This window comes from Pristis pectinata, chromosome 3 (assembly GCF_009764475.1).
Source record: "Pristis pectinata isolate sPriPec2 chromosome 3, sPriPec2.1.pri, whole genome shotgun sequence".
NCBI lineage: Eukaryota > Metazoa > Chordata > Chondrichthyes > Rhinopristiformes > Pristidae > Pristis > Pristis pectinata.
In genome coordinates this window covers 42028580-42050316 of record NC_067407.1, presented here as the reverse complement: position 1 = coordinate 42050316, position 21737 = coordinate 42028580, and the positions used below count along the sequence as shown (strand labels likewise).

General features: G+C 39.8%; 1 protein-coding gene across 1 annotated transcript in view; it reads left to right on the top strand.

Annotated features, from left to right (window-relative positions):
* efcab7 (EF-hand calcium binding domain 7) overlaps window positions 1-3697 on the top strand; it is a 51546-nt gene extending 47849 nt beyond the window's left edge. Inside the window, exon 14 of the mRNA XM_052011384.1 lies at window positions 3586-3697. Within this exon, the coding sequence (XP_051867344.1) occupies window positions 3586-3660 (75 nt within the window). The 3' untranslated portion in view covers window positions 3661-3697. The remainder of the gene's footprint in view (window positions 1-3585) is intronic.
* Window positions 3698-21737: the final 18040 nt, after the last annotated feature.

Below are 21737 nucleotides of genomic sequence, written 5' to 3'. Positions count from 1 at the left end.
GAGGGTGGTTGCAATCTGGAATGTTCTGCCTGAGAAGTTGGTGGAGGCAGGTACCCTCACAACATGTAAGAAGCATCCAAACAAGCACTTGAATCGTCAAAGCAAAGAAGTGCTGGAAAATGGGATGAGTATAGATAAATACTTAGTGGTCAGCATATACTGTAGATATGGTGGGCCAAAGGCCCTGGTTTTGAGCTGTATGACTCTGACTCTTTTGCAGGTAAATAAATATAAATGGGTACTAAGGTCAGTGGTGGTGTGGGTGGGGGGGGGGGGGGAAAGGATGTGCAGGGAGGTGGTGGCAGTTGATTAGAAACTAAAAGGATATTATACGTAGATGCAGGTGGTAGCATTCTAAATGGGTACTTCATATTTGTGATTTCCAAGGAAATAACTGCAAAGTCTCAGTTAAAGAAAGGTAGTTGATAAGCTCGGCTGGCTAAATATTGACTAGGAGCGAGTACCAGAAATGTTGGCTAACTTGATATAGATGAGTCGCTAAGTCTGGTGGGGATATATCTTGGGTTGTTGAAAGAATTGAAGGTGGAAATTAAAGTCATAGAGAGATGCAGCATGGAAACAGGCCCTTTGACCCACTGAGTCAATGCTGCATCAAGCAGTTATTTTACATTGATCCAACACTAATCCCATTTTTATTCTCTGCACATTCCTGTCAACTCCCACCCCCGAATCAACTACTTGCACTGGGGACAATTTACAGTGGCCAATTAACCCACCACATCTTTGAGATGTGGGAGGAAACTGGAGCACCTGGAAGAAAACCCAGGGGTCAGAGAGAGAGTGCAAATCCCACACACACAGCACTGGAAGTCAGGATTGAACCTGGCCACTGGAGCTGTGAAGAACCACTCTACTTGCTGTGCCACTGTGCTGACCTTGATAGTGGTGCTGTAGCAGATTTACCAGATTAATAATCTGGCCTGGACTAGGAAGAGAGGGATGTTGGGTTTAAAATTCAAAATCAACAGCCTCTTTAGCAATGATCATGAAGCTATATATATATATATTGAAAAAACCTATGGCCCTCAGGATAGGAAATCTGCTGTCCATCTGGTTTGGTCAGGTCATCAGTCTGGTATGTGACTATGGACCCATTGTAATGTGGTTGACACTAAACTGCATTCTGAAAGGCCATTCAGAGCCATTCAAGAAGGTAGATCACCACCACTGTCTCAAGGGAAATTAGGGATGGGCACCAAATGCTGTCCTTGCTGCAGTGTCCACATCAAGAATGAAAAAATTGCACTAGGTTTTAATCTTGCAATCCTCCTGGGATAAGGGCATGATTCCGGACTAGATGTTCTGAAAGAGAAGAGGATAAATCCAGCATCAATGGGCCAGTAAGTTTAATCCAGTGGTGAGGAAACTGATAGAAATGATCCTGGTTGAATAATGCTTCCATTTTAAAATGTTTGTTTTTTAACTTCTCTATGGCCTCACTCTTTTCAATATCCAGAACCTCTTACGGCTCTGCAAGGCCTCAAAATCTCCCACTGTGGCCTCTTGTGGTTTCATCATTCTAATCAATCCACTATTGACAGCCTTGCATTCAGCATCCTTAGCCCTAAATTTAGCAACTCCTTCCCCAAACTTCATCCTGGTGATAGAAAAGAATATACATTTTTTCTAATTGAAGAATAAAATCTACCTATAATTTTTGAGTTGCTATATTTCATTTCTGTAGGTGTAATGAATATGGTACTTGACTTGGATAATACTTTCTTAGTCTCAGCAATCTGTTTTACAGAGGAGAATCTCAATTAAGCTTAATCATCTCCCACCATCTCCATATTTGCAGCAATGACTGGAGAGCCGTTAAGAGTAGGAATCTGCATTTTTTTTCCTCTCTTCCCTAAGCTTGTGACTGTTGAAATATAGTAATTAACCCCAACTGAGGTCTGATTACGTACCTGCCATTAGGGAAAATACATCATATACAGTATGTATCTCTTGAAATCATGAAATCTTATAGGAAAAAAACAAGGCCATATAATCCTTTGTGTTTGGGTTGGCTCTTTTAAAGACCTATCCAATTATGCCTGTTTCACTGCCCTGTCCCTCTAGTCCACACTTTCCTTTCCTTCAGGTATTTATGCATTTGCCAGTTGAAGATTGCTATTAAATCTGCTACTACCACTCTTTCTGCAGTACAATCCAGATCACAACAACTATTTTCTAAAATTAAGTTTTCCTCACCTCCTGTCTGCCTGTTTAATAATTTACTTTAACATTGTGGTGACCGAGCCATCTGCAGAGAAAACAGTTTCTTATTTGCTGCATCAAAGGTCTTCATAATATCAGTACTTTTATATGATTGTGTCTCAATCATCTCAGCTCTAAGGAGAGTAATCCTATCTTTGGTATCTCAATTTCTATGGATTATTTTTCCTCTTGTGTTCTACTTTTCAGGTGACATATTCATCACAATGATCTTGCATAAATAAGAGTGCATGTGACAAGCTGATTAATTTCCCAGCCCACCATAATGCGTTCATAAATCACATTATTTCACATTTTCTCTGAAAATCATTGATGGTGGTGATTACATAATTTAATCTTAACTGGATATTTATGTCAGTGTTTTTGTATTTGCAGAATACAGTACAGATGGCTGGGCAAACTAATAGTTGTGTTATTTCAATCAAACTCTCAGCTGTTGTAATAAACAGGTTACTGAAACCAGCCTATGTGGCAAGTGCTATATTCCTATACCTTGGGTGTCCAAATTATGAATGAATGATGGTTATTATCCAAAAAACTAGTTCTAATAGAAAACCACCCACCAAATCACACAGTCCACTCATAGGGGATACAAAATTGAGAATAATTTGTGTGAATTACCCCAGAAAGTAAGGATTAATCTTCAATAAACAGAGGTCTTGTTGGTTTTCTATTTATCATTTGGGAAGGGTTAAACCTTTTATCTATCTGTGATTTTAAGCCACCCTTGCAAACAGTAGTGAGAGGCTAATAGTTACTGGTACATTAATAAAAAGTTTTCTTTTTAACAGTGAAGAAGACATAGTTGGAATGCATTTTTTTAATTAGTGTACTCTTGCTCCATTAAAGCAGGGTTTTTTTCCCCACAAAGAATCCCTGTCCTACTCCTAAGTCTTTGCATCTGTTCAGATTTATTCTCCGGTCTTTGGTGCAGGCTGAGACTGAGCTTTGGTGAGCTATTTATCCATGAGGGGCATTGGTTGTAAGCTGTTTTGGGTCAAACCAAGGATCTATATATGTAAATATCAATCCCTTTATCAGTCATTTCAAATTTTGCCCACATCCGTATCTCTAAATGAACATTTCAAACTGAGATTATTGCATATTGATCAGTAGGAAACTGATGTAATTTTCCTCTCCCTTGCTCATATACAATGAAGAGAGCAATTTCAATTTTTTAAATGATATCCTGGCTGAGATCAGCCAATATGCCATGGAGCATGGGAAGATTAAAATTGGAAAAAGGATTATGGAGAAATTATTAACACTTTTCTATGTCTGCCTCAATGTCACCACAAAAGAATAAAATAGAAATATTAATTTTAATATTTCTGTTGTTTGTAGGTCTGCCAACATGTGATGCCTGTCGATGAGAGGCGAGAATGGATTTACTGCTGCACAGAAAGCATTATGACCTGAAATGAGGTGTAGGAAAGGAGCTGCATTATTAAGCTGCATTATAATGCATCTGGGTGACAATGTTCCTTTGTGCAAAGTGTGCAAGTTAAATTGGCGCTATTTTGTGCCTTTTAATGTATTTTTAATTGATCTAATTTATTTGCTGGCTAAATGTTTTGCATAATCATAGTTCTATGGAATATCCATTTACTAGTCAAGGGAAATTATTGATGTTGATTTGTGAAATCACGCTATGCAAGAAAAAGTTTTTTTGGGAGGGTATGGGGAATCATTGCGTGTGATATATTATTTTCATTAAATGTGTTTGTAAGAGCTACCTTAATTACAACAGCACAAGATCTAGAAAAATGAATTAGTGCTAAGTAGCCTCAAAGCATAGGCATTGGAGAGTGACATTGGAGCATATCTCGTAACCAGATGGTCTCCTGGCCGTCCATCAATCCAGTCCATCTGCTACTGCTAAAATGTGTTTTACTGGGCTTTTGGCCAGGCCACCAGATGCAGTACCTTGTGTTTGCATGGCACTCGCCATACCAAAACTGAAACTAATATTCCATCATGCCACACAACATGGTTTCTTTTAAGATGCAAGTGGTCAAGGCAGGTACAATTACAATGTTTAAACAAAAATGTTTGAACAAATAATTGGATAGGAAAAGGTTAGAGGGATATGAGCCAAACACAGGCAAATGGGACTAGCTTTGATAGGTGTCTTGGTCAGCATGGATGAGTTGAGCTGAAGGGCCCTTTTCTGTGCTGTATGACTCTGACTCTCATGTAATCATAGTAGCCTGGTATGAAACATTGAGACTATTGGGATAGTACAGTGCTACAGCTGGTGGTGCTGCTGCTTCACAGCGGCAGACCTGGGTTCAATCCTGACTTCTGTGTGGAGTTTGCCCATTTTCCCCATCACTACATGGGTTTCCTTTGGGTGGTTTCCTCTTGCATCTGAAAGATGTGTGGGTTGATAGGTAATTGGCTACTACAAATTGCCCCTAATGTCATCATCAGTCATTCATTTCTTTATTTGTCATTGTACTGTTGCAACAACAACACAACGAGATTACGATGGCACTCCCTTGCCTAATAAAAACCAAAACAGTAAATTGATAAGAGCAATTATAACTATAAAATAAAACAAACACTTACACAAATATAAAGTATATAAAAAAATAAAAAGGCAGTGTGCAAATGAACCATGATAATAATAATGATAATCAGCAGCATATCAATATCAACATATTAAATAACACCATGATGAGTCCAGCTGGTAAAGGGGGGAAGACATAGTATGTGTATGTATATATGTATAGGAGGTGACAGTCCATGTTCAACAATTTAACAGCTTTGGGGAAAAAAGCTGTGTTTCAGTCTTGTAGTGTGTGCATATATTGCCCTGTATTGCCTACCAGAGGGGAGTAGTTTAAAAAGGTAGTGAGCAGGGTGAGCTGGTTCTCGAATGATGTTTAAAGCCCTGCTCCGACACCGAGCCTGATAGATGTCCTCCATCGCTGGTAACTGAGTCCCAATGATGCTTTGGGCCATCTTGATGACCCTCTGCAGAGCCTTCTGCTCCTTCCTAGTGCGGCTGGCATACCAAGCAGTAATGCTGTATGTCAAGATGCTCTCCACCGCAAACCAGTAGAAGTGCACCAGAATGTTCTGAGACAGTCTGGCTCTCCTCAATTTCCTCAAAAAATAGAGGCATTGCTGTGCCTTCCTAATGACAGCTGAGGTGTGTATTGCCCAGGAAAAGTCCTCGGTGATGTATGCCCCCAGGAATTTAAAACTGGAGACTCTCTCTACAGCCTCGCCACCAATGAACACTGGACCAAGATCTATCTTCCTTGACTTCCTGAAGTCCACCACAATCTCTTTAGTCTTTTGGCTGTTGAGAATGAGATTGTTGGCGGAACACCAGGCTGTCAGGTTTTGTACCTCATCCCTGTATGCCAATTCATTATTGTTCATAATCAGGTCAATGACTGTTGTGTCATCTGCAAACTTTATGATGGTGTTTGTTTCATGGACGGATGAACAGTCATGAGTAAAAAGGGCATACAGGAAGGGACTCAGCACACACCCCTGGGGAACACCAGTATTCAGGGTGAGGGTGGAAGATATGTGCCCTCCTAACCTGACAGTCTGCAGACGATTGGTCAGAAAGTCCATAATCCAGTTACAGATTGTTGTATTCAGGCCCAGGCTGTGGAGTTTGGACACTAGTCTGCTGGGAATAACTGTGTTAAAGGCTGAACTGAAGTCCAAAAAGAGCATCCTGACATACATGTCCGGTCTTTCCAGGTGCGCCAGAGCAGTATGGAGGGCGAGACTAATTGCATCCTCCGTTGATCTATTTGCCCGGTAGGCAAACTGGTGCTGGTCCACAGTGGCAGGGATAGCATGTTTAATGTGCTTCAAAATCAGTCCCTCGAAGCATTTGGCTATAATCGGTGTAAGTGCAATTGGGCGATAATCATTGAGGCAGCACACTTTTTTTGCTTAGGAATGGGCACAATGATTGTTGATTTAAGACACGTAGGGACAACAGCATATGTCAGGGAGAGGTTGAAGATGTTAGTGAAAACCCCAGCTAATTGGTTAGCGCATGCCTGAAGCACACGCCCTGGTACACCATCAGGTCCGGCTGCTTTCCTTGTGTTGATACTGTGTAGTATCCTACTGACCTCATTAGTATCAAGTACCAGTCCATAAGGATCTTGAGGCAGTCTAACCATTTCCTTGCTATAGTTCTCCCTGTCAAAGTGGGCAAAGAACTGCCAGTGAGATGTTACTGTTTACAGGCTGGGTATCTTTCATTTTATAATCAGTGAAAGCCTGTACTCCTTGCCACATGCGACGGGGATTATTATTGTTAAAACTGTCCTCGATCCTAAGTTTGTAGTCGTGTTTTGCTGTTTTGATGCCGCGTTTAAGATTTGCTCTAGCTAGACTATAGGCAATGGTGTCTCTAGCTCCGTAAGCAGCATCTCTAATCTTTAGCAGCTTCCTGACCTGTGTATTCATCCAGGGTTTCTGGTTCGGAAACACCCAAATTTTCTTAACAGTGGTAACATTATCTGTGCAAAAGTTGATATATGATAGTACTGATGAGGTGTACTGTTCAAGGTCTATAGCAGCGTTGTTTTCTGCAATAGGGTTGTTATCAGCAAAAAGACTCCAGTCAGTGTTCTCAAAACAGTCCTGCAGCTGTGATAATTAATACACCTAATGTGTAGGTGAGTAGTAGAATCTTAGAATCTTGGTGGGGGTGGGGGTTGATGAGAATGTGGGGAGAATAAAATGGGATTAATGTAGTATTGGTGTAAATGGATGGTTGATGATCGGTGTCGACTCGGTAGGCTGAAGGACCTGTTTCTGTACTGTGCCTCTCTATGACTCTTTGACTATTACACCTAGCCAGTGTGTTTTTTAATGAGAGAGGAAAGAATACTGAGGGAGCAAACAAAAGTATAATGGATATTATACATTAAAGACACATTGAATGATATCGTGGAGAGATTAAACAAATTGGAACTAGAGTGAAAATGTGTTTGTGATAAGATTGGCATCATCTTTCATTACTAAATTAAAATAATGTCACGGAATTCTGATTCATAATCTATATGAAAGAACTGATGTGGTTTTAGGTGTGGCATAATACAAATGTAATTCAGATTAAGCCGTACAAGAAACATTTATGGAAATATCTGTTTTAGGTAGTATAAGCGATTTCTCACACTCCCTTTAACACAAGTGGACCCCGGTTACCATCCTCCTTTTATGACACCAAAGCCCTGGTTCCCACACTCCCTTTAAACTCATCAGGGCCCAGGTTCCCATGCTCCCTTTAACACCAGCAAACTCCAAAGGGTGCCGGATTGTCAGAGTTTTACTGTATTTCAATAGTTCTTTTAACTTTTACATCATTGCAGTTGTGCTTTCTCAGAAGCATTTTGTTTACAAGAACAAGATGCTTTAACCCCCAGAACCTTGCTCTCCAGACATCTATCTGATTATTAGACAGAGTTTGTGCAACAAGCATAGAAAATTTAACTTAATTCCTTTGGACTTTGACTAACTGTAAATTACCACATGTAAATTGGCTGTGTCAGTCTGGGGAACCACCTGGCTGGTATGGGAGATGCAAAAGTATCAGACTGACCTAGTAACAGATACCTTTGCAAGGCTACACCAAAGCACCTAATCTTGTCATACTTTAGTGTATTTGATACCGAGATATGTACTTAAAACAGAAGGTGTTCCAATGTCTAACTATAACATCCTTCATCTTGTTGAACAAAAGTACACATATTGAATGAGTTCTACATCACACATTTTATTTTTAACATACTTGAAATTTAGCTATTGGATATTGTGAAGATTTTTATTTTTTCAAAAATGACAATGTTGGTTTTGGTATTCTTTAATATAAGTATATAGAATCAATTTGCACTGAGGATTAAATGCTTCGAAGATACAGTGGCATGCAAAAGTTTGGGCACCCCTGGTCAAAATTTCTGTTACTGTGAATAGCTAAGCGAGTAAAAGACGACCTGATTTCCAAAAGGCATAAAGTTAAAGATGACACATTTTTTTTGATATTTTAAGCAAGATTACTTTTTTATTTCTATCTTTTACAGTTTCAAAATAACAAAAAAGGAAAAGGGCCCAAAGCAAAAGTTTGGGCACCCTGCATGGTCAGTACTTAGAAACACCCCCTTTGGCAAGTATCACGGCTTGTAACCGCTTTCTGTAGCCAGCTAAGAGTCTTTCAATTCTTGTTTGGGGGATTTTCGCCCATTCTTTCTTGCAAAAGGCTTCTAGTTCTGTGAGATTCTTGGGCCATCTTGCATGCACTGCTTTTTTGAGGTTTATCCACAGATTTCCAATGATTTTTAGGTCGGGGGACTTTGAGGGCCATGGCAAAACCTTCAGCTTGTGCCTCTTGAGGTAGTCCGTTGTGGATTTTGAGGTGTGTTTAGGATAGTTATCCTGTTGTAGAAGCCATTAAACTTTCCCGCGTCCTCACCACAAAATTCAGCGTCAGAAGTTTGCAAAGGAAGATCTAAACAAGCCTGATGCATTTTGGAAACAAGTCCTGTGGACTGATGAAGTTAAAATAGAACTTTTTGGCTGCAATGAGCAAAGGTATGTTTGGAGAAAAAAGGGTGCAGATTTCTGATGAAAAGAACACCTCTAAAACTGTTAAGCACGGGGGTGGATCGATCATGCTTTAGGCTTGTGTTGCAGCCAATGGGACGGGGAACATTTCACTGGTAGAGGGAAGAACGAATTCAATTAAATAACAGCAAATTCTGGAAGCAAACATCACATCGTCTGTAAAAAAAAAGCTGAAGATGAAAAGAGGATGGCTTCTACAACAGGATAACTATCCTAAACACTACTCAAAATCCACAATGGACTACCTCAAGAGGCACAAGCTGAAGGTTTTGCCATGGCCCTCACAGTCCCCCGACCTAAAAATCATTGGAAATCTGTGGATAGACCTCGAGAGCAGTGCATGCAAGACGGCCTAAGAATCTCACAGAACTAGAAGCCTTTTGCAAGGAAGAATGGGCGAAAATCCCCAAACAAGAATTGAAAGACTCTTAGCTGGCTACAGAAAGCATTTACAAGGTGTGATACTTGCCAAAGGGGGTGCTACTAAGTACTGACCATGCAGGGTGCCCAAACTTTTGCTTTGGGCCCTTTTCAGTTTTTTGTTATTTTGAAACTGTAAAAGATGGAAATAAAAAAGTAATCTTGCTTAAAATATTAAAGAAATGTGTCATCTTTAACTTTATGCCTTTTGGAAATCAGGTCATCTTTTACTCGCTTAGCTATTCACAGTAACAGAAATTTTGACCAGGGGTGCCCAAACTTTTGCATGCCACTGTAATCTCTTCAACCTTTTACCCATTTCATTCAACCTTTCCATTGCCCTTGAGGATCAGTGATCATGTACTCTTTTCATATACCATTCATGAACATGCTGTCATTCATAAACAAAGCTTTATCCAATATCTGTGATTCATTGAAGTTTTGGTGCGTCTTGCCAGAGACTTCTGTATTTGCTTTACTGACTAGTTTCTGTATCCAATACTAGTACTGTTGAAATAACATGAAGGTGGCATGTTTCTCATTGTGAATTTCATCTTGGCCTCTCAATCTAATTCTCTGGTACCTTTATGGTTTTGAATAATGCAATCTTTTCCACTACTTGGAGCAATCTTTTAAAGTCTTGAAACTTACCAACCCATTTACACACCATGTCTACTTTATTTACTGAGATGTTCCACCATAACTCTTACCCCCACTTCTACATTCTGGGTGACTTCATTCTGCACCTCAGCTCCCTGTACCATTCACCAGACTTCAGCCTACTGCTTTTTGTCAAAATCACCCTTTCTGTATGGCCCTTACCTTCTCTGCATCTGAAGTTTCAACCTCTGACCACTTTGTATTTTTATTTTAATCACAATTTGAGTTTTTTGTCTGATTGGAAAGTAATTGAGAATGATGTCAGAAAAATGCAAGAAATAGGAGAAGGCCATTTTGCCCCTTGTGCTTGTACTGCACTCAATAAGATTAAGGCTTGTCTTATACCTCAGTACTACTTTTCCTTCACTAATGTTACATCACTCAATTACTTTAATATCCAAAAATTGTTCAGTCTGTCATCTCTGCAGCCCTCTGGATAGAGAATTTGAAAGATTCATTATCCTTTTGGGTAATGAATCCTGAATGGACGCTCCTTTAGTTTGAGACTGTGACCCTTAGATTCCAGACATCCCAGCAAGTGGAAACATGTATATGAGCTTTGTATGTCTCATGTTGCAAAAATTAAGGTTCGTAGGCATTTAAAAACCAGAGGATGAAAACACTAACAAAATTTAGTTACCACTGCGCTAGATTTTGAAGATGTATATCAAATCCAAATTATTAAGATATTGAAATCCCATCACTCGCAGACTGAAATGAGAGTAATTTGTCTTATTTAAGGCCCATTACAATTTAGCCCCATTTTCACAACAGGATATGATTTCTTTAATTCCACACTTCCACTGGCGGGAGAAATAGCTAATCTTGAATTGCTGCAGTGAATTTGGAAGAAATCTGAGGGATGAGTCTTTTACCTACTGAGGACACAGCAACAGTCAACTATTTAAAATAGAATCTGACAAAACAAGGGAAACCATTTTAGGTTTAAAATCAGTGAAAAGAAGCCAAAGAGGAAATATTAAGCAATCTAGCAAAGAGGGATACTTCAGCATAATTTTAGTAGTTTCCTTGTTCATGCTGAGTTGGGTGAATCAAGGTGAGAATTGATTGCATGTTACTCTGAAAGTTAATGTTTCCTGTGAGATGCAACAATTTTAATGATTTGAGTTTGGCTTCATTCCATAGTGTTTCATTCCACCCTAGAAAAGAATGGAGAAATGTTCTGGGGGACGTGATAGGTTCAGATCACAAGAGGGTGCTATTGTTACACCACCAGTGATACTATAATATAATTAATTATTGAGCAGCAAGCACGCATTCCTGTCTTCAAAAAACATATCAAAGTGGTGTTGTCCTCTTCAACTACCACCTGCATTCCAACCTCCAGTTCTTTTTAAAATTCTTTAATGTGTCATCATCTCCCCAAAACACCCTTTTGGACTTTCTCCAGCCTGCCATCTGCAGCACTGGAATAATCCTTGCCATAGTCGCAAATTACATCCTCTGTGACTGCAACTATGTACTTTTGCTCTGCCATCAAGCAGGGTGGGCCTATGCAGGATTCCATTACTACCTATCTCAATGCATGGAGTGCATCTCAAGCCATGCCTTCCTTTCCATGCTTTTATATTCAGATTCTTGCACAATAGTATATCCTATTAAAAACTGAAAATTAAGCAGAAAATAATATTTGAAAAGTAATTTGATCCCCCATTTTATTGACAATGGAGAAAGAAAATAACATTGTTATTTGATTTTTTTTGTAGCTTTTCTTGTTCTTTTGCCAATACATTTGTCTTTCAATTTTTTGTTTGGCTCTGGTGTGTTTCTCTTCGTGATGTCTGTATCTGTTTATCTACAACTGTTAATCTCATTCTTGATTTGTTTTTCACCTCAAAATTAATTCTTCTCGGTACATGTTCCAATCTGGTTATAATGTGGCATTTTTTTTAAAAAACTGAATGACTCGATTTTTGTTTGTCTGTTTTGAATTATGTGGTCTGCAGCAGATTTGGAGCCAGCATGTGGTGAGGCGCTACATTGTGTCAAGGTAGGAGTAAAACTGGGAAGCTAATTGACGGGGATCAGAATGGAAAATAGTAGCAATGATGGGGATAGGAGAAAGTGTTGAAGAGGGTTGGTATGTGGCAGGAAGTGGGTGAAGGAAGCAATTGTATAGGAGGGAATGGTAGCCAGCTGGAAACAGTGGGAACTTACAATGTTCATGTGATCATAGGGAGGCATCATGATGTGGACACCGGAAGCACTTTTGCAAGAGCTGGTAGGTGAGGTGGTGGTGGAAGGTTTGTGGAAACACTTAGCTCTTGTATACTTGTTGGCCTGCTGAAAGCAGCTGTCTGTGTATGCAACATCTTGAACTTTTTGCTGCTTTTGTTCCATCACTTGAAGTCTGAATAACATAAAAAATTGTACAATAACAACCCAATTTCATAATAGATACAAGTTATGATTATCAACAAAAGGCCGCCTTTGATGTTTCAGTTCTATTGACAGTCAAGTGCAAAATTAAATTTCTAGAAGTCACACTGAAATAACAGTTGAACTATTGTGCACTTTGTCAGGCAGGTGCTGGAACTGCATAAAAATGTTCAGCTTTTCCTTTCATACTTTAAAGCACGTCTTTTTTGAGAAAGTACGTGCTGCAGTTTAACAAAGTACATTTCATTTAAAGCATCTAAAGAACAGGAGGCTCTTCTCTGCCTAAATGGGGAGTAAATTCACCATGCAACACTCAGTTGTTATAAAATTTGATATTAATTTGATCCAGTCCATCTTTTGATTCATATTAGGGCTACAGTCCTTTTGTGGGGGAGGTTGCCTCCAAACCTAACCATTTTTTCAGATTACAGTTCCCCAAGAGTCAGCATCTTTTTTGACATTGGAGTTTTGCATCTTACAACTGAGAACAATCCTACCATCACTTCATATTCATGTGTGTATTTATCAGCAAGATCAATTTTTCCCCTTTAGTATGGGGGTAACAAGATCAGTTTGAGTATCTAGCACCTCAGCAGAGACCAGCTGATTCAGCACAAACCAGGGATCAGAACTGGAATCCCTGCTTTATATGGCTCACTGCCACACTACACCACACCACATGATACATTTACTGACTGAGACATCAGGGAAGATTGTTAATACAGTTTGAAATATCACTTGTGGTAGTTGGAGGGAAATCAAGAATTTGAGTTCTGTTTCAAAGTTTGTTCAAATTTTGAACAAATTTCTCGCTTTTAGATTTAAAACATGTGTCCTTTATAGATTTGTTTCAGGTCTTATCATTTTCACAGACGAACACATTATGTTATACTCAGAACTAAAACAGACTTATTGCAGGTTATTTTAAAGTGTGCCTTAATTACCTTAGACATGTTGGCAACAGGAGTCTTCAAAAGCTATCTTTAACCTACTAGTGATTCCTTTGCTCTATGACTTTTTGCACTGTAATTGTAACCCAGTACAGTAAATGTCAGCTAACACATAACCCGTACTGCTCTTACAAGGACCCACTTTTAGTTTGATTCTAAACATAGAAATATCCTTTTTTTTAATTTTGTACAATGTTTCTGTATTTTTAAATAAATAAAACTTCAAAATTTAATGGTGGTATTTTGTAGTTGATATCAAGTGAACCCTGTTTTGAGTTGGGTTCATAATGGGTAGGCTTTATCTCCAAGAAACATAATGCATCTTTGGTTTTCAGATCATGAGTGGCTCAACTCCTGATCCCCTGAATACCTCTCCAGTATCTATCAGCCTCAAGTCAAGAGTGTGATAGAATATTCACTATGACAGGCTACAATGCTGTTATATCACTACAATCCACTGCCTGTTCAGTTCACTTTTCCTTCTTCAAGTCATCAATTTCCTTGCAAAATGCTTTTCAATATGTTTTTATTGAATTTGTTTTTATAAATGGAAGTTGTTATTAAATATGCAAAGGATAGCATGACTCAATGTCTTATTTTTCACTGCACCAATTTGGTATTGCAATGTGATCGCCACTGGAGCACAGGTGAGATACCAAGTGAAGGGCAAAGGTAATTTTTAGTTCGGGTGTAAATAGCAATAAATAAAGGAATGACAGCACTCCTGCCTCAAGGCTTGTAGATGATGGAGAGCCTTGCAGGGGTGAGGAAGTGAGCCAATCATCTTAAGATGATCCAAAGTGTTAATATGGTTGGTTCAAGTAAGCTTCTGGTTATTGGTAAGCTCCATCCCAACTCTTCACCACAATGATGGAGGGCTCAGCAAAGATGGCAATGCTGGTAGTCAAGAGAAGGTGGCTGGGCATTCTTTTATTCAAGATGGTCATAACCTGGAACCTCTGTGCCAAGAATGTTACTTGCCACAAAACCATGCCTGATAATTTGATTTAGCTGTATTCTGGTCAGGCTTTGTTGAGAATGTAACACTAAGAAATAGGAGCATGAGTAGGCTGTGTGGCTCCTCAATAAATAAAATTGTGGCCAGTCTGGCCTATTGGCCTTAATTCCAGTTTCCTTCTTTACACGTATAACCCTGGATCCAAAGTTCTATCAGTCTTACCTTTGAATATATTCCATAACTTACCATCTACAGCCCTCTGGGGTAGGGTATTCCAAAGATTCACAGACCTTTGAAAAAGGAGGTTCCCCTTCACCCTGTCTTGAATGGCTGACCTCTAAACCTGAAACTATGGCCCTCAGTTCTAGAGTCTCTCTCTAGAGGAAGCCTTCACAGCATTCAGCCTGTCAAGCCCAATTAGAATGTTATATGTTTCAGTGAGGTCACTGAAATTCCAGAGATGAAGGCATTTTCTCCTCACAGAGTGCATCTACGAGACTGAGAGTTATCAGGGTAGCACATTTTAATAAGTGTTGACCCCATAGCTTAGGAAAGGTGGTCAGAGAAGGAGCAGATGACCACCAGGCAGAGAAAGGAAGGGAGACAGCTAGGGAAACCTCATAGTGTATCCCACTCCAAAACCATTTCTCTGTGTTGGGAAATGATGGGACTAAATGCATCTCTAGGGTGTCCAGCCAGAGCGAAGATCATGTCACTGTGGGTGGCTCAGATGCATGTGGGGAGCAGCAAGAGTCCAAGGGCAATAGAGGTAGAAGTCTCAATAGGGGGATAGGACATTTCTGGAGATCTGATGTGAATTCAGGATGGTGTGTTAGCTTCTGATGCCAGGGTCAAGTATGTCACATATCTATATATTGCTAAGAAATCTAATATCTCCTTTTTTTTAATGTTAACTTCTTTGAGAATTTCACCATCCCTCTCCCCGCGTTCTCCAGTTACAATGTTCTTCTCCTTAAATGAACAAAAGAATATTCATTTAAAATTTCACCGTGTTCTCTGGCTGCATGCATAGATTGCCCTTGTGATCCCTAATGGTCCTAACTCTTGGTTACCCTCTTCCCCTTAATATACATATAAAATCCTAAGGATTTACCTTAATCTTATCTGCCAATGATATTTTGCACCCACTCTGCTTGCCTAATTTTTTTAAGTACCCCACCAACACCATCTATATTCTTCTCAGGCTGCCCCATTTTCTGTTGTTTATACCTGTCTTTTTTTTCTTTATTCAATTCGCAATATCACTTGACCTCCAGGGTTCTTGGATATTGTTCTTTTCACCCTTACAGGAACATGTTGGCATTGAACTCTGTTTCACTTTTCAATTACTCCCACTTGTTCAATGAAGACTTGTCTGCAGGTTACTGCTTCCAGTCTCCTTTTGCCAAGTTCTGTCTTACAATATTCCCTCATGGGAGACCTTAATTTCTGGTCTATCCACTGACATTCCAGCCACTTGCTCAGCTACATTTACTATGAATAGATTCAGTACTGCCCTTTCTCCAGAAGGACTACCTATGCACAAACTTAAAAGGTTCTCTTGGATGCACATGAAAAATTCCATCTCTATTTCTTTCACACTGAGGTGATTACAGTTAATACTGAGGAAGTTGAGATCCCCTAATACTACAACACTATTATTCTTACACCTCTGTGTTTTGCCAATATATTTGCTCCTCCATCTCTTGCAGCCTGTTAGGAAATCTGTGGAACATCGCCAGCAAAGTGATTTCTCCCTTTTTGTTTGTAAGTTTTAAAAGTCTGGCCTGCTCTGAAGAGCCTTCTAGGATATGCAACCTCATTGCTGCAGTAATGAACTTATTAATCAAAATTGCAATACCACTTCATCTTTTTCAACACCCACCCCTAATGCCTGATGAGAATTAGCCATGGAGAATAGGACTGGAGTTCTGGAGTTGAAGACAGGCCAGACCAGATAGAGATGCTAGGCTTCCTTCCCTGAAGGCGATAAGTGTCTGCCTTATCATATGGTCAGTCAAGTCATCAGTGAATTATTCTGAGCTACTCACAAAGTCCTCCTTTCCCCAAAAACAACACTGATGACATCGAGGAGTCCAGCACAGAAATAACTTGCAACCGTTGGTCTGGTTAGCTGTCCACAAGTAAGTCCTTTTATTACCATTCTTTTTCCTTCACACCATAGTTGTGACTTATTTCAACTTCAGTTTTAAAGTTTGATGTGCTTGGATTTGAGTTTAAAACTTATGGATAGCAAGTTTAGTACCATAATCTTGATCTTTAGTTTCTGTTTGTTGTGTTTGGGACATAATATTGGATAAGCTTATCCCATATTTTCATATTTTAACCAGGTGTGTAGCCTGTAATCAGGTAGGTAGATATATAGTTCACTTTGTGCTTTGTATGGATATATCATTTCATGGGTTTGCTCTTACCCCTTTACTCTTGCTACTAGCAATTTTACATCTGTCACTTGGCTGTATGCAGCTCAATAAGTAAATGGACAGACAGCTACATGGATATATATGTGTAGCTGTTTTGTGATCCAGATTGGTGAGTAATGCCCAGTGTTACTTTACTCGCACCTCCAAACTTTGACCCATCATTTTTCAGTAGACTGGTTGGCTTAACCCAGGATGTTTTTTTTTTGCAGATATCCAGTTCAAAAGATGAATATGTAGACCAGCTTCTCCAAGTAATTTGCAGAATCAGGACACAGCTAGGTCACATGAGCCTACGAATTTGTTGTTATTTCACACAAGTTGTGCTTAGAGAGGCTAGATTTATGACACCAACAGAATCAAAGCATATGGGCTTCAGGAGAGAAAATAAACTTGGAGCATTGGTCATTGGAGCAGTCTCAAAGGTTTAAATGGCCTTTTCCTGCTCCTATTTCATCTGTTCTATTTTTCCTGTTTTTTATGCATTCTTCTACTTGTCCTCTGACTCCATGTCTTCTGATTGTCTCAAGTGTATCCTGCAGTGCATTTTCAAAGGTTTTTTGGAAATCCAAATCTATTACAGCTACCTCACCAGCTATATGTCATTATCCTTCCCTGCTAGTTTAAATAATTCAGTAAAGTTGGTCAAGCATGACCTTCCCCTTTGAAATCTATGCTGATGATCTCTCACTGTATTTTTAATATCTGATGTTTCTCTCTGACATTCTTGAGGATTCCATTATTTTTTCTACCATGAAGCTAGTTGATCTATCATTCCGTGAACTTGTTCTTTCTTAAAGAATCACTGACTTTCAATCCTTTGGCACAACTCATTTCCAAAGGCATTTGTGACTGTGTTGTCTTGGCTGACGAGAATAACAAACAATTGAGGGGCAATTGCCCTGCTAGCCACAAACTAACACACTAACTTCTTTTAACATGCTGGGTGCAGACTGTCTGGCCAGACCAGAGGTTTTGTCCTTTGTAAATATGATTAATTTATCAATTATTTACCTCTTTCTATCTTGTATATCTTTACATATATTTCGATTCTTTCTTCTAATATCCTGTTCACAATGTGGATTCCCTGATAAAAGTAGTGGCAACGTGATTATTGAAAAACATTTTGGCCATTTTTTAAATCACATCTATAAGTTTATCATGTATATTCCTTGGTGGCTCTATCCCCATCCTAAATTTACTTTTGTTTTTTATGTGTGTGAAATACAATTTTTATTCCTTAACATCCAGGACCATTGATCACAAATTTATTTCTTATAATTTCAACAGCATATTCCTTTGGGGAATGATAGCACAGTGGTTAGGCTGCTGGCCTTGTAATTTAGATACCTGGACTGATGAGCCAAAACATGTTCAAATCCTACTACAGCAGATGAGCAATTTAAAATTAGTTGATTAAATAACCTGTAACGAAAAGCTAGTACCACCACTCGTGATCATGAAATTACCAAATTGTTGTAAAAACCCTGGTTCAGTTATGTCCTTCAAGGAATCTGCTTTCCTTATCTTTATAGCCTATTTGTGATTCTAGTCAGATATGATTCTTAACTGTTCTTTGAAATGGCTCAGCAAGCCACTCCATTGAAACAAACTGCTATGACAAAGCACAGTAAAATCAGATAGAGCATTTGACATCAATGTGAATAATGGATCTGGACATGACAAAGGTGCATTCGGCTCAGCCACTCCTGCAGTGTTTTCTTCACAAATAAATTGGGGGAGCTGATGGCTGAGACATGCAAACTCAAAACATCAAATCTTACAGCCATTGTTTAGATTCTACAGGTACATTTTGTCCCATTACTGAGACAGCCACCAAGTGTGGTATCATAAAAGGAAGACGTGACTATGACTCATTTCTTACGAAATCAGATAAAACACAAGCACAGATGGATCCTTCTGATTATCATGTCTCACTTCACAGTTTGATTTTCCCTCATTCTACCAGAACCAATCCTAGTTACGTGAGGAGAGTGAAGAGCAGGCCAGGATTACCTAACAAAGAAGTGCTGATCAAGTGAATATATAATGCAGGGCTACGTGTAGCCTGCTATAGCCAGACCCGAGTAATCCCACCACTATTGGATAAGATCAAACCTCTTCAATCCTTCCACACAATGAAGGGCAATGTGGAGGAAGTAGCTCTCATATTCATCCCTATCTTCAAGAACTGGAAAGCACAGCTTGTGAGTGTACAAGGTTGAAACAACACACACAAAATGCTGGAGGAACTCAGCAGGTCAGGCAGCATCTATGGAGGGAAATGAACATTTGACATTTCGGGCCAAGACCCTTGTTCAGGACTGAAAAGAAAGAGGGCAGAGGCCAGAACAAAAGGGTGGGGGGAGCAACCGTGCTAAGTGTTATACTTGCCCCTGCACCTCCTCTCTCACCACCATTCAGGGCCCTAAATAGTCCTTCCATGTGAGGCAACACTTCACCTGTGAATCCATCGGTGTCATTTATTGCATCTGGTGCTCCCGGTGTGGCCTCTTCTGCATCAGTGAGACCTGATGCAGATTGGGGGATTGCTTCATCGAGCACCTTTGCTCCATCTGCCAGAACAGCCAGGATTTCCCAGTGGCCAGCCATTTTAATTCCACTTCCCATTCCCATACTGACATATCTGTTCACGGCCTCCTCTACTGCCAAGTTGAGGCTAAATGCGGATTAGAGGAACAACACCTCATATTCCGTCTTGGTATATAACCTGACGTCATCAACATCGATTTCTCTAACTTTCAGTGACCACTCCCCCCCCTACTTTTTTTTTGCCACCCCCCTCCCCTCCTTTTGGTTTTCCCTTATCTTTCTGGCTCCTTCACCCCTTCTGTTTCCTCTCCCCTGCCCTCACGACCTGCCCTTCACCCACACCTTCCTTCCTCTGGTCCCCAGCCTCCTTCCCCTTATTCCATGGTCTACTGTCCTCTCTCAACAGATTCCATCTGGTTCCCCCTACTCCTCCCCCCACTCTTTTATTCTGGCTTCTGCCCTCTTTCTTTCCAGTCCTGATGAAGGGTTTTGGCCTGAAACATCGACTGTTCATTTCCCTCCATAGATGCTGCCTGACCTGCTGAGTTCCTCCAGCATTTTGTGTGTTGCTCCAGATTCCAGCATCTGCAGTCTCTCTAGTGTCTCCACAAGGTTGAAACATTTGCAATTAACTTCAACCACCAGTGTGGAATTGATTCTTCATCTCAGCATCTTCGTGAAACTGGTCTTCAACCAATTAATGCACTCCATGTGAAATGAAGAATTGTCTGAAATTCAGGATACAATGGAGGAATATCACAATCAGAGTGGGCAGGCACGGTAGTGTAGTGGTTAGCGTAATGCTTTACGGTGCCAGGGACCCGGGTTCAATTCTGGCTGCTGTCTGTAAGGAGTTTGTACGTTCTCCCCGTGATTGCATGGGTTTCCTCCGGGTGCTCTGGTTTCCTCCCACATTCCAAAGACATACAGGTTAACAAGTTGTGGGCATGCTATATTGGCACCAGAAGTGTGGCGACACTTGCGGGCTGCCCCCAGAACGCTCTACGCAAAAGATGCATTTCACTGTGTGTTTCGATGTACATGTGCCTAATAAAGATATCTCAGAATGTTCAAGGCTTAACTTTAGACTCACCTTTAGCCAAGTTGTTCTAACACAGCAGTGGCATCTACCAGCAGTGTGGCAAGTTCCTCAAAAATGTCCTTTTCACAAAAAAAAGTCAAATTCAATCAGGCCATTTATTGCTCCATCGGTCTGCTTTCAACCATCAATGCAGTCCTGGTGAGTATTGTTGTCAGTGCTATGCTGACTTGGATATATCATTTTTCATTGTCAGTGGTTCAAAAGTCTGCTGATCAGCAGCATTGTGGGAGAACCTTCACCTCACAACTGCAATGGTTCATTAAGGCGGCCAACAACCACCTTCCCATGAAAATTAGGGACTACCATTAAACATTGGCATGAATGTTGCAGACACAGCCTATGTTTAATGCTTGTCCCAAAAAAAAGAACTATGTGTGATCGTTTTGTTGATAACTATTTAAATATACATACTTTTATTTAAGAATCCCTTGAATTATCTGTGTGTCAAGGACTGAATTTAATGTAAATTATTCACATTTTCAAAAAAAACAAAACTCATTCAGGATGTTTATTAGAATCCAATATCTGGGATACAGGTAAGATAGTTGATACAACTGTGTATATTCACAATATAATCAGAAAATGTAGGGACTAGAGCAAATTTCAGAGATGCACCTTTTGAAGCAAAATTTTCATTCACTAAGTATAACAGAATACTCGCTATTCACACAATGGATGGAGAATTGCTCAGTCAAAGTGGTATATTTCACTCAGAGATAATCATTAAAAACACTTTTAAGGAGGGATATTAATTCACTGGAAGCAGTTCAGAGAAGCTTTACTCGACTGACCAGTCTAGTAAACCTTCTCTGAACTGCTTCCAATGCATCAGCATCATTAAATAAATAGGTAAATACTGTATACCATATGCCAGATGTAGCTTCACCAATGCACTAAATAACAGTAGCATAACCTCCCTACTTTTGTATTCGATTTCCCTAGCAATAAACAATAACATTCTGTTATCATTCCTAATTACATGTTTTTACCCTGTACTACCTCAATGCACTGTGTGATGAATTGATCTGTACGAATGGTATGCAAGACAAGTTTTTCACTGTACCTCGGTACAAGTGACAATAATAAACCAACACCAATACCAAGACATGCTGCGCCTCCATACCAGTCTTTTGTGATTCATGTACTGGATCACTCAGATTTCTTTGCATCTCAAAGCTCTAGAAATATAACCCGTGTCTGACTCTTCCCTTGACTGTGTGCTGTAAATGATTGTCTTACAGAACTACTAATGAAAAGTACCACTTTGATTGATGAATTTCTCCATCCTGGAATAGGTGGATTGTACTGCAAGGAGAGGTTGAACAGGCTGGGCTTGTATCTGCTGATATTTAGAAGAACAAGAGGATATGATTGAAACATATCAGATCCTAAGGGGTCTTGACAAG